General features: G+C 35.1%; 1 protein-coding gene across 1 annotated transcript in view; it reads right to left on the minus strand.

The window, feature by feature from the left end:
• Positions 1-6,065: 6,065 nt before the first annotated feature.
• Positions 6,066-14,481, minus strand: part of ACVR1C (activin A receptor type 1C) — a 51,033-nt gene continuing 42,617 nt past the window's right edge. Inside the window, exons 4-8 of the mRNA XM_036747764.1 lie at positions 14,095-14,262; positions 13,250-13,406; positions 10,581-10,705; positions 7,271-7,401; positions 6,066-6,228 (exon numbers count right to left, since the gene is read on the minus strand). Of these exons, the coding sequence (XP_036603659.1) occupies positions 6,103-6,228; positions 7,271-7,401; positions 10,581-10,705; positions 13,250-13,406; positions 14,095-14,262 (707 nt within the window). The 3' untranslated portion in view covers positions 6,066-6,102. The remainder of the gene's footprint in view (positions 6,229-7,270; positions 7,402-10,580; positions 10,706-13,249; positions 13,407-14,094; positions 14,263-14,481) is intronic.

Consider the following 14,481-nt stretch of genomic DNA (forward strand, 5'->3'; position numbering starts at 1 on the left):
ATATGGGCCAAGAAGCAACAGTTAGAATCAAATATAGAACAACTGATTGGTTTAAGACTGGGAAAGGAGTACAAGGCTGTACATTACTTATTTAACTTAGAAGACTTTTGAGAGTTCCTTGGACAGAAAGAAGATAAAATCAGTCAATACTTAAAGAAATTAACTCAGGCTATTCACTGGAAAGTCAAATGCTGAAGCTGAAGCTTAAATACTTTGACCACATAATGAGAAGATGGGACTCATTGGAAAAGACCCTAGTGTTGTGAACGACTGAAGGCAAAAGGAAAAATGAAGGGCCAGGGACGAGATGGATAGAGAGTGTTGTGGAAACAATAAACATGAACATGGGAAGTCTTCTGGAGATAGTGGAGGATAGAAAGACCTGGAGTGCCTGAAGGTCCATGGGGTCACTAAGAGTCAGACACGACTAAATGACTTAACAGTAACAAAAGGCTTATACTGGCAAATTTGCCACTAAGAAGCATGATTTCCCAAACATAACAGTTAAAGTCACTTTAAATTCTATTCTAGTAAGAGAGGAAGGATGGTTTGGTTTTCTCTTTTATCCCAAGTATATAGTTCAGACCAGGAGTAAAAACAGATTCATTTGGAAACAACATGACATGGTTTGACAGAGTACTGGCATCAGAATGAGGAAGACCTGAATTCAAATCCCTTCTCTGTCACTTACTAAGTATCACAGGCAAGTCACTTAACATTTCTGAGATTGAGTTTGTTCATCTCCACACCAGGCTGTCAAGTGAGTAAATGAGACGATGCATGTAAAATGTTTTGCAGGGCTAAAGTACCACATAAATGTCAGTTATTCCTGCTATAGCGAATCAATGGAAGTGGAAAGAGAAGCCAAGCACGAAAAATTGGTCAAGGAAAGGAGAAAGTAATTAAAGAAAAAAGTAAAATGAGCAGTTGAGTTTTCTACTCCTTTATGAGAAAAGTTGCTTCTCCAACTGCATCCTGTCTAACTCTCACAACTAAATGATGACATTATCTCCCAATTTACTTTGTTTCTATTCTGAAGATCTAAATTTCAAAACTAGCACTACAGAATAAACCCACAATGGAGCTGCTTTCTGTAGTATATTGGATTGTACTCTCCTTTTCTAGAGCATTAATGATGATCAAAACATTGAGGGGGTCATCACAAAATAGGACAGGCACATAGGATTACCTTAAGAAAAATAAGATTTATGCCACTTTAGACACCTGGCACACATGTGTTTTAATATAATAATGATGATGAATTTCTGTATATAATTTGATTCCAGTTGTCAACTTCAATTCGTTTCTTGTTCTTATTTCCTGCCAACGTCAGAGATGCTACATTTTCTTCTGAAGAGAACTTAATTTTGCGAAATTTAGTTAACAACTCCAGTTTTGTGCCCTGAAATCTTAATATAAGGTCAGGTTTTGATCAATCAACAAATAAATAAATATTAATTAAGTGCTTACTATGTATCAAGTGGGCAGCTAAGTGGCATTGTAGACAGAATGCAGGGCCTGAAGTCAAGGAGACCTGAGTTTAAATCTGGCCTCAGACACTTACTAGTTGTATGACTCTGGGCAAGTCATTTAACCCTGTTTGCCTCAATTTCCTTATCTGCAAAAAATGAGCTGGAAAAAATGGTAAACCATGCCCCAAATGGGGTCACAAAGAAGAGGATGCAACTGAAATGAATGAATAACAACAACAAATATACCAAGTACTGTATTAAGGAATACAAATAAAAAGCAAAAACAGTACCTACCCTCAAGAAGCTTACATTCTAACAGGAGAGATACAATGTATGTAAGTGAGATATGTAGAGAGAGTAGATGAAAGGCAACTAGAGGTGAAGGCACAAAATCGGGGAGAACAGGAAAGGCCTCCTAAAGAAGGCAGCACATGAACTGAGCCCTTAAGGAAAACAGGAATTCTGAGAACCAAAGGTCAGGAAGAACCTTCCAGATACAAGGGACAGGCAACATCAGGGCATGCAAACTGAAGATGGAGTCTTCTTTATGAAGAACAGCAAGTAGATCAGTACAGTTGGACGACAGAGAATATATTGGGCAACGATATGTGAGAAGACTGAAAGGAAATAAGGGGCTAGCTCCTGTAGAGCTTTAAATGCCTAACAAAGGAAGTGATATTTGATACTGGAGGTAATATGGAGCCACAGGAGTCTACTGAGTAAATAATGACACAGTCAGACTTAGACTTTAGAAAAGTTGCTTGGACTGCTTGTGGAGGATGGACTAAAGAAGAGAGAAACCTGAGATGGAAATACCATTTAGAAAACTATTAGTAAAGACTACAATTAGAAAATGAGTAGAAGTCCAGGTGAAAGATGGTAAAGCAATGAATTAGGGAGGTGGCTATATGAGAAGAGAGAAGGAGAGATGTTATGGGTGTGACAAGATTTGTCAACTAATTGTATATGTGTGGTGAGTGTGAATGAGAAGTTAAAGAAGATGACACTGAGGTTGTTTTAGAATTGTGTTATAGATAAACCCATATTAGATAATAAGATTTCCATGTTCCTCTGGGTAGGATCATAGTTTTAGAGATAGAAGAAACATTAGAGTCCATCGAGGCTGGCCTTCTCCTTTTACAAATAAGAAAATTAAGTGACTCCCCAAGATCAGGAGTGGGATTTGAACTCAGGAACCAGATCCATTGCTGAGGTACTTTAGTTAACTAAATTCTCTTGTAGAGGACCCAAGAGAGATCTGAGCCATAGAGCATTGTAGTCAAACTATACTATGGCATTAATCATAATGATAGTAAAAGTTGTAAAAAGAATCTGAGTTTTCATAGACCCTTCAACCTCACAAATTCTTTGATATCTGCAAGTAAAACCTGGTTCTAAATTCTCCTTTAGAGACAAAAAATAAAACTACAAATGTATTTTCACACAATCATTCAATTTTTAAATATAAGTTGATTTTAAAGTATTATACAGAAAAGTATCAAAGCAAATGCTATCACTAAAATAGCAATGAAGCACTGTGCTCCAATTTACTTTCAAGTCAGGGTATAAATGACAAATTCTGACTACGCCATGCCAAGTAGAATATTTTGAACACAGAAAAATGGGGGAAAATCGACTATGAAGCAACTACAAACCAATTACAGTTCATAAGTAAAAAGAGGCTGCTGCTGAAATATTGACAAGAAATGATGTTTTTCAGCAAGTTCTAGCATAAATGTCATAAACATTTATACTGCACTTCACTCAATAGCATTTTCCTTCAGTTTTTCATTGTATGGAAGAGCAAAAAAAATTAGAAATAAGTAAGGTACCCTGATGCTTAAAATTTGCAAAGGAATTGAAAGAGGCACAAATCTCTCTCATACACAGGAGCTCTATTAAAAGAAAGTTAGAGGTGCATGTAGCATGGAAGGAATGCATAGCAGAGATGACAAATGCTTTCAGTGTTATCCTATTCCCTTCAGAGAGCACTTGTCATACGTAAGTACATCAGGAAGTACAGAGAACTTTATAACCTTTAACTCTGCCTTTCATCACCATTTTCCCTTTAAATGACTCCCCTTTTATTTCTTTTCTGAATTTTTTCCCGTAAACTTGGAGCTATTTCATAGGTGAGAATAGCACACCAAAATAGAAATCTCTGGTGGAAACAACAAAGTAGAAAACATTCAAATGCTTTTCCAGAAATAACATATGTTAGATTTGAAGATGCCTACAGGTAAAATATTAAACATACTGATACATAATATCTATATGTGCTTTTAAAACTTAAGTAGTCTATATAGCCAGTGTACTTTAAATAAATTAAATAACATATTTAACCAATATAAGGGTATCTGTCTTAAGAACAAGTAATATTTCTTAGCATAAGCCAAATAATGCTACATTTCCAAATCTGTTGAATTGTCATATATCTACATTGCTAATATGCACAGTGTATAATCTTATAATAATCCACCTTTGAAATAAAGCAAAAGACTAAAATAACTGCAACTGTATTTTTAAAAAGCTAGTATATTTCTTAAATGCTCTTAGAAATATAGCTTTAGGTTTCTCAGACAAGGAGTGCTTATTTCTTTGTTTTTAGTACAGATTACACCATGTTTTATATTTTTCCTCCTAAAGCTAGTTTTAGAAAAAAGCACTTAAGCAACTTTTATTATTTGGGCCCATTATGAAAAGAGTATGAAAGATTAGACAGGTTTTTTTTGTCTTTCTCTCACCCAGTCCCAATAATATCAACATAGGTTAGACATGAATGAAGTAACATACTTGCATTAGGAGACTGAGAGCAATCTCTAAATGGTGTTTCAATGGTAGATTAGATAGTTATTTTTAGATTATTCAAGGGTAATATTAAAAAAGCTTTATAAATCTGTACCAAATAAAGCCCAAGTAATTAGTTTTTATCTAGCCTTACTTGCCCTTCTGGACTAAAAGAGATTTGTAATCACCCAAAGGAGTTTAGCATATCTACCCACACAAGAAAGACCAAATGGATAAAGAATGTCTATTAACCAGATTTCAATATGCATTTGGATGGACACCCTAGAAGCTTGTCCAATCATATGTGTAACTAGGACAGGCAGCATAGATGGACAATGAGCTGGGCCTCGAGTTGGAAGAGAAGAAGAGAATGAACTGGATTGATTTCAGGAAATTAGAGTGCCTTCATTGAACTCAAGCTTCCCACGAAAGTGTTGGTATATGACAGCAAGACATAGAATACCACTGCCTCTGAGGAACTAAAGACAAATATCACATCAAGTGCAATGAAAGCATTCATGGCGTGTTAAGCAGGCTGCGTCAGGGAACCAACAAACATCCTCTGAAGAAAAAAAAAGAATAAAGGACATTATACAAGGAATTGTATGACAGAAAGAGAAGATGGGCTGGCCAAATGAGGATGACAGGTGGAGTGCTCCACTAGTACCAACCCATTGTCAGGATAAAGCGAGGAAGGTCTCCTACATGTTGGGTGGGCCCTTTGTGGAAAGTTTTTGTGAGAACATGAACAAGAGTTGCAGAGAACAGGGTGGCATAGATAATATTCATTCTGTGTGGTTGGAGGTAACTACCAAATTGATGACATCACAGATCCATTCGAGTATTTGACTTCCCCAATGGAGGTAGACAGAAAGCAAAAATTAATAAAATCAGAATTATTTTCTCCCTACTCATAAAAGACTGACATTTGTTCTGAACAAGAAGGTTTGTATGTATTTACAACAGCTATTAAACAAAGATGTTTCTCATATTACCCTGTAGAATCATAAAATTAGCTTTTAAATGGTTTACCCCAAAACAACCATCATTTTCCCTCTTTCTCCTTCCACTTCTTCTTTCTTCTCATTTCTAACTGGACAAAAAATATAAAAAACTAGTCCTTCACTTCCATTTTGGAAGCTCCTACTGATGGCAAATTTATGACTGACTAAAGTCTGATAGAGAGAAAGAGAGAGAGAGAGAGAGAGTTCTGAAAAATTGAAAACTAAGAGAGTAATACTGCTAAGAAAATACATGGAGTGATTTATGTTTTATGAAGAAAATGTCAAATGGATAAATCTGAAGGTTCATCTAGGCCTATTACCACTTCTGTGAAAGATTTCATTCTTCCTTGTTTTGTAACTAAGTTGTAAATATTGTAACTAAACAAATTTATTCTGCTTATGGGGAAAAAACACGGAGAACTGAAGGAAAACTACTTAGCATTCTCAATTAATTTGGTCCTTCATATAATTTGCCTTAGAATAAAGCACCTATTTCTAAATGTTTTGATTCATCTGTATTTGTTTCAAGTAGAAAAAAATTAATAAAACATTCTTTATGTGTCACATTTCTTCTTAGCTCATTTTTAAACTGTTCTCTTAATAATGTTCTTTAAGGAAAAAAAATTAGGTGGCAAGCTACTGTTCAAAATAAAAGACATGAAGACAAGATCAGCCAAAAGTTGCCCTACCAGCATTCAACTTTAAAGTAGGGTTTTATGGTTGTGCTTTGGGCACTTAAATACTGTACTGTATATCTTTGAGGTAGAGCAAAGGAAAAACAACAAAGCAAAAAATATTCACAATTTTTAAAAAGATTCCTTTTTAACACCAAAAATCACTTATACTTTGGAGTCTTCTTTTACACAAAGTTGAGAAATGGTCTTCTTAATACGCAGAGCTGTCAAGCGAGCTGCCCCATTTGCATACCAACACTCCCTCATTATTCTACCCATTACTCGGAGTGCCTTGAAAAGAAGAGAATTTTATATTATTATTATTTTGGCTACCAGCAGAAAATGAAAAAAGCTGAGCAGTAAAGCCAATGAACTGAAATCAAGCTGTGATGAACAAACAGTAAACATGAGACTATAATTAGAGTTAAATTAAAATTAAATCATGCACTCAAATGCAAAAAAATACTTCCACCTACACACATAGCTTTTATCCACAGAAAAATGAACTCCTCATTTAAAATTCCAACTACTGGACTGGAAACTCATGGAGTTCCACTTTTCAACCATTTGATGAGGAAGTCAGGTTGAAGCTCACATACAGCAGTTCAAGTAAAAATGTTTAAGATCAAGAGATCAGAGAAACATAAAGAAGTGGAAAAGGTGAGCTTAGAAAAAAGACTCCAGTATTCAGCCACACAAAATAATTGCTATCCAACAAGCCATCATGGAGGTGTATTGTAGCCATAGTAGCAGTTGTAGTAGATGGGTAAATGGTATAGTGATGGGCTTATAGGCAGGAAGACCCAAGTTGAAATCTCCCTCAGATACTTAATAGCTATATGATCCTGAGAAAAATCACTAATTCTCTCTGGGCTTCATTTTCCTCATCTGTAAAATAAAGGTATTGAACTCAGTGGCCTCTAAGGTCCCTTTCCATTCAAAATCCATTATTCCAAACTTGGGTGGTTCCAAATCCAGGAAGAAACAATTAGCTCTGAATTATTAAAGGAATGATAAGCAGTTTGCGGATTATTCTTTTCTCTTCCACAAAGGAGTTACTAAGAATACTTGCTATCACTGCTGGAAGTAGAACCAGAGAAAATAAGTTGCAGCAGAAGGGATTCAGGTTAGATACAAAGGGAAGAGATAGATCAAATATGAGTAGTCAAAAGAAACTACAATAAGATAGACACCAAATGATTCTGAGTGGTGATTCCGGCCATGTTCATAGGTATCGAAAATCCCTCCTGGATTAACTATGATTTTAGTATTTGTAAAGCAAAGTAATAATAGATCATGACAATGACAATAATAATGATAATAATAGACTTACCTCACAACTTTGCCACTGGTTTGGTATATTTGGTCTATATTTCTGTTCACAAACAACTTTCCTCATGTCCTCTATTGAGGGATCTGAAGGCACCATGTCGTAGAAAGGCAGTTGGTACTCTTCAGTGATTCCTATGAGAAATTTGAAGAATATATTGTGATTCTTTTGTGAATGACATATACAGATAGATTTTTTAGATTACCTAACCGTATCTTAACTTTTATGCCATTGTAGCAAACTAGGGAAGGCTTAATAAATCATGAATCACAGCAGAAACAAAGATAACTTTTTAAACACAATTAAAACTAAATCTTTATTTCAGTACAATGCATTTCAGGATGAATGATCTCTCAATTATAGAATTTGTTATAATTACACTAATACTTCAATTAATTATTCATATACTACAATAAAATAGCTCTTTTGCCTAAAGAAATTTTGGACAATCTGATTGTTTCTAGTGTTCAGATTATAGAAAACAACTATACCATCCCATTAAACTAAATATATTCTTTTAGTGATTCTTTTTAAATTACCTTTTTTATTCTGAACTTAAACACGAGAAAAGAGCATTTCCAGTTACACAGTAGAACACTGGAAGTAGATTGTGTATCAAGTCATAAGCCTTCACTCTCTACTCTCTGCTATTCTTAAAAAGTATATAATAAATTCAAAATATTACTTTAATAACTGTTTTGCTTGTCTGTGTTTCCTCCTGAGCATTAAAAAAGTTTCAATCATCCTCTCTTTTTGACATCACTATTTGCTAACCCATCTCCAACTGTCTCCCTCAATTAAAAATGGAAAGGAAAAGAAAAACTATAACAAATAAGCATAGTCACACACAAAAAAAATTCCACCTACTAAGGATATCCAAAAATGTATGTCTCTTTCTGCACCATCACCTCCCTATCAGGAGGTGGGTAGTAATGCTGCATCACTGGTTGGTTATTAAATTGATCAGAGTTCTTAAGTCTTTCAGAGTTGTCCTTTTATAAATTGTTCTCCTAGATCTGCTCACTTTACTCTGCATCAGTTCTTTGTACCCAGGATTCTCTGAAATTGCCTTTTTTTTTTCAAGTCATTACATACTGCATAATAATATTCCACTATATCCAAAAACCAAAGTTTATTCAGCGGTTCACCAAATGATGGACAACCTCTTTTTTCTGCTTTTTCCTATCTCCACTAGTTTCCCTACTAAGTTTCATATTTTTCTCCACAAAACTCCTGATTGTGTTATGTTCAATTCTCCTTTGCCTTATTCTGATAAGAATGATCATTGAATGAGCACTCTTCTGTACTTCTTCCTTCACATTTGTATAGAAGGATACTATACACATACCATATTAATTCTATTTATGAAATAATAAGTTCCACCCACTCTGGATACATACATCTTCTTGCTCCTTTCTATACCACTGTGTTTGTTTTTACCATCACTTCTCTTTCCCCTCCAAAAACCCTCAAAATAGAACCAATCCACCCTCAGGTCCTCTATTTTTTTATTTAAATTCCTCAAACAAGCTTTGAAAACATTAAGGTTCTAAAAGGACATTTGTTACTTCTTTCCCTATTAAAATTTAAGTACTACATCACCTTCAGCTCCTCCCAATTATTCAAATAAATTTACCTTTCTAGGTTTCTTTTGATTCTCGTGTTTCCATTTGAAGTTTATTACACTATCTTCTTCTATTGGGCTCCTAGGCCCCCTTACAACTTCACTGATTGTTTCCTGCCAAGCCTCAGCCCTGGATTACTCCCACTATCCAATGTCTTTGCTCCTACACACATGATGCTGAACAAAGGTAGAGAAAATCACAACCATTCTGATTGGGTCCTCTACAAATTGATGTTATGCAGCCTTGACTGGGCTCTTACTTCTGCTACATAATCTACGTAATCCCTCAGCAACTCACTATCTGACTCTCCACAATGGCTCTTCCAAACCTTTTCATCCCTCCTCAAATCTGACATAGCCCTCCTTACTCCACCCATTCAACTGAGAACTGCATATTTTACAGGAAAAAAAGATACCATTTGCCAAGACCCTCTTCCTCATCTCATATCACTCATAAACTTTCTACCACTCCTCCTTCAACCTAACTAATGCATGAAGAAGTGTCCCTACTCCTTACCAAGGCAAATCCTTCTACCTACTCAAATGATCTCATGCCATTCCATCTCCTCCAACAAATTTCCCCTTCTGCCATCTCCACTCTATCACTTATTTTCAAATCTCTCCCTGTCTACTGGTTGCTTTTCTCATGATGACAAATATGGAAGATCTTCCCTCATCCTCAAAAAACAATCACTTGATCCTTCCATCTTCACTGTCATCTTAAATCTCTTTTGATCTTTGTGGTTAATCTTCTCAAAAAGGCCATCTACAATAGGTGCTTCTACTTTCTCTCCTCTTACTTTCTTCTTTACTACCTTTTTCAAAGACTTCATTACTTGGATAAACTTTGCCATCATCTGCTATAAGTTATTTATTCTCCTTCCAATATTTTGATGATTGTTTTTATTTTGTTTACAATGTTTAAAAAATGATACTTTTTATTCTTTTTAAAATGTGTTTCCTTACTGACTTTATGTCTATACAAGTGAGCAAAGGAATGAGAGTGGATGCGTAGAGGATAGCATGCCAGTGTCCAGGGAGGGTTATCCAACCAATATTTCCTTAAATATAGAAATAAACAAAAACCTTCAAGATATATTCATGTACTTTGTATACTATAGTTATTGGTGCATATTTTATATTCACTTGCTTGTAATCTCTATAATAGCAGGAGCTATATCTTATATCAACACCTATCTCATCAAGTACATAGTACATTATTCTGCAAAAAATAGGTGCTTAATGTTTCTTGAATTGTATTGAATTAGCAATATGTTGTGAAAGGATATTTTGGTGAATGGGTAGCATCAGTTCAATGTGCTAGGGGGAATTTTTTTTAATTATAAAACTCTCTTAACTTTTTGTTGTCATTTTTTGTCATTTCAGTCATATGCAATTCTCTGTGACTCCATTTGGGGTTTTCTTGGCAAAGATAATGGATGGAGTGGTTTGCCATTTCTTTCTCCAACTCATTTTATATTTGAGGAACAAAGGCAAACAGGGTTAAGTGACTTGCCCAGGGTCACACAGCTAGTAAGTGTCTGAGGGCAGATTCGAACTCAGGAAGACAAGTGTTCCTGATTCCAAAACCAGTGCTCTATCCAGCACACCACCTAGCTTCTTTATTTATATTTTAAAAGCAGTTATAAATTAATATTTCATAAGATCTAAGAAGTAAAACATAATTACCTCCAACTGAGCATCTCCGTGCTATTTCCCAATACACCAGACCAAGGGAATATATGTCAGCACGTTTGAAGGATTCAAAAATATTCATATTCATTGTATCGTCAAGCACCTCAGGAGCCATATACCTTTGAAAAGAATATATATTTTTTAGATTGTATATATGGGCTTTCTAGAAGTTCAGTAAAATGCTGGTGTATGTGTGAGGTAGTATAATCTTTTCAGAAAACAAAATGGAAACATTGCAATAAATTACTCACAATCTACAAGAGGTAAGGGGAGCACCTATTAATTAAAACTAGTATTTACTAGTTAAGCACCATGATAAGCAACAAGAAGTATCAGAATCTCCTAATCAGGTAGAGGGTCAGAAGGGACCTGGGAAAGTAACTATGAGTAGTAGAACAGAGTAGCTTTAGTGTTATGGACACATTCTACAAATTCTCTCAATCCTAGAGATCTGAATAGGAGCTTTTGGTTCAAGGGAAAGGGTAATTCCTCAGGGTTTTGGTCAAAAAATCCAGAAGACTTTACTGGAGTTGGCAATAAGGGCTAGGGGTTTCTTGGCTTCTACATCTTTTATAGACCTTTAAGCTTTTAGGCCAAGCTCTGAGCCAGATAAATCACAATCACATTGTCAAATTTAATTCCAAGAAAAAACTGGATCATGGCAATACTAGCAGCAGAGACCGGGTTTCCAACACAATGATCTCACTACAAGAATTATTAAAAAAATTTTTAAGATTCTTTAGAATAAAGTATTAATTATTATTTTACTTTAAATACTGAAAAAAACCAGAAGCAACCCATACCACCAATGACTGGGGAATGGTTGAACTGTGGCATATGCACATACATGCATATGGTATTATACCATACAAAATGACAAAAATAAAGGATATGAGGATATATGAAAAACATATTAAGCAATGCAGAGTGGAGAAAGAATAGAATCTAAGCACAGAATGGCATTATTTAATAAAAATTATAACTATAGTAACAGCAACAAAATAAATAAAAATTGGGAAAAAGGACATCAGAAGGAGACATGGAAATAACATTATTTTTTGTTTAAATTACTACACTTGTTTTTAGCAAACTCCCAATATCTTAGAGATAGTGGTTAATGTAATGAACACTTTTAATTCTGCTAGGTTTTCTGATGACTATAAGAATGGAAAACTTTTTTTCTTAAATTAGCATTCTTTTATTCTGTCTCTTTGATTGAAGGTTTCTTACTGATCTTGTTTGTACGTGAGTGCCAGTGCTGGGCAGAAAGTAGAGAAACCAGAAGGAGTCATTGCCACAGTTTTCCATTTACACGTAGCACTAAACAAACAAGCACAAAGCCACTCTTGCATTTAAAGGCTGGCAGCACCAGATGGAGTAATTGGATACTGACAGGAATGGGGAGTTTGAGTAAGGATGAAGATTAGAATACACCTAAGTTGGATCTAAGAGAGTTGTGTAAAAACCAAAACAAGTTGTTACTGACTCAACATTAGTACTACAAGTTACAGCTGGGTGGACCAGAGTATACTCAATGTTCTAGTATATGAAAATAATGACCCAATAAATACATGACAGAGAAAAATTATCCAGACATAGCATCCTCATCCACAAACACAAACTCACCACAAACTCTATTATACCACCAACATACACCATCCAGAAGCTCCAAGAAGATGACAACCTTGGCAGCCAAGAAAATATGCAACAACACCCTTGAGGGATTATGAACTTCTAGCCCAGGGGAGTTCACCTGGAGAAGTTGCTTGGTTTTGAAGACACCCCAAAAGATTCAATCAGAAGTCAAGCTATTGTATTTTGTTTGAAGGGCCTTTAACAATTCATGGGAATGTTTTATTAGAATCCTTCTAATTCCAAAATATTAAATGGATGACCTTAAAAAGTAATGCCAATGGTTGAACAGAGCTTAGAAGTGGAAAGGAGGAGAAAGGGAGTTAGCTGATAATCTAGGATGACCTTATCTTTCAAGTATTGTCATCAAAGATAGTGCAGAATATTAAATATGAATTCAGCAAGATGGAATAGCCAGATAAATGTGTACATGTGATTTGTTTGTACTTCCCTGGCTACCTTTACTGTCAATGAGATTATGCGCTCCTTGAAAACAGTGATCATGTCCAAAGACATATTACTAAAACATATACAATTTAAAGTGCTTATATATACAAATAGACTTAACTATACAGTGGACAGTTATTGTGGCATAGGCATTAGAGAATTGACCTTGAAGTCAGGAAGACATGGATTTAAATCCCACCTCAGACACACATAAACTGGGTGACCCTAGGCAGGTCACTTAACCTCTATGTGCCTTAGGCAACTCACTAAGATAATAAACTGCAGAGAAGATGCCAAACTGAATCAGTAAGGGAAATTTCCTCCCCAGGAGCTCCCTATACTAATGAAATCACAGACCCAGTTCCTATACTATTCTAGGATGGTAACCACATCTAGTCAGAAGGAAATATAGTGGGTTAGAATAAATTTCTTTCTCTCCGTCTCCTGTCCCATCTCCTACTCACAAAGCATCTCACTGGCCTGCTATTCATTTGTTTGTGATGTTCTTAACTCTGATGTTCAACAGTCAGATTATATCTAATTGTAGGTAAAAATTCTTGATCCCTCTATGGGATCTGTCCTACCTCTTCGTCCCCACTCTGGGGTTTTGAGGGATGTCAATAGTGTTCAGTACTGAATCATGCTTCACAGCTAGTCCTAAGTCTGCAATGGCACAAGTTTCACATTTTTTCACTAAGATATTCTTTGATTTTAGATCTCGATGAGCAATTGCAGGTTTGCCTATGAAGCACAAAGAAAAAAAAATGAATGTATTTTCCCACATGGGAATGCAGAATTCAGAATTATTTACAGAATATCTTCTGAACAAAATAATTACCATCTTTATTTCCACATGAGAAAATAATGAATATTTTAATACAAAATAAAGTCAAAAATTCTATTCAGTCCTCAGCAGACACTAAAGCAAAAGGCTAACAGTAAAGGATCAATAAAGAATTTTCAATTCATACAACTTTCACTCAGACTCTAGCTTTTCCATGAACATTAACTTGTATATATCTGTGTTAGGGGTGGAGAGAGAGTAAGAATTATTTAGCTTTATAATACACTATTTTAGCATCATAAATTACACTCCTAGTTACATTATCCTTCAGTATGTTAAAATGATTTATATTAAAATCATTTATATACTCTATGTATAGAACAATTGACTACAAAGGAAAAAGTATACAGAAGGAACCAACTAGGAATTAATAACTTGCTATGGACATTATAAAAGGTGGAGAAACCTCAAGAATTGACCTAAGAGTTGACTTCATCATGGAAAAAATGGATCTTTAGGCTCATTTAATAGCTTTAAACAATGTTTAATTGAATGGTGTTTGATGAGTTAATACAGTTTTTTTTAAGTCCCACCTATTTCATTCATATTTTTCATTAAGAAAAAAATGCACAGAGCAAACTATACCTTGTGTTCCAACTATCTCCATATGTAGATGGGCCAGACCACTAGCTACTGAAAGTGCCAATCGGACCATACCATCCACTGTCACTGTGTTTCTATTCAAATAGTCATATAAAGATCCCTGCTCATGGTATTCAGATACAAGCCACAACTGAGTCCAAGTTCCATTATCTAAAAAGAAAAAAAAACAATATCTTTATTGGAATAAAAAGGTAAATGAAAAAGCCCAAAGCTCAATAAAATTAAGCTGAATTATTAGCAAAGCCAGGATAATTCTTTCTTTGAAGGTAAAGCTGTGTGTGGACATTCTCCTTACACCTCACCATCACATTATGCAGTAGTGATCTGGTATAAATCCAAACCATAATACATTGCCTTCTGCCTTCACCC

The sequence above is a fragment of the Trichosurus vulpecula genome, chromosome 2 (genome assembly GCF_011100635.1).
Source record: "Trichosurus vulpecula isolate mTriVul1 chromosome 2, mTriVul1.pri, whole genome shotgun sequence".
Classification (NCBI taxonomy): Eukaryota; Metazoa; Chordata; class Mammalia; order Diprotodontia; family Phalangeridae; genus Trichosurus; species Trichosurus vulpecula.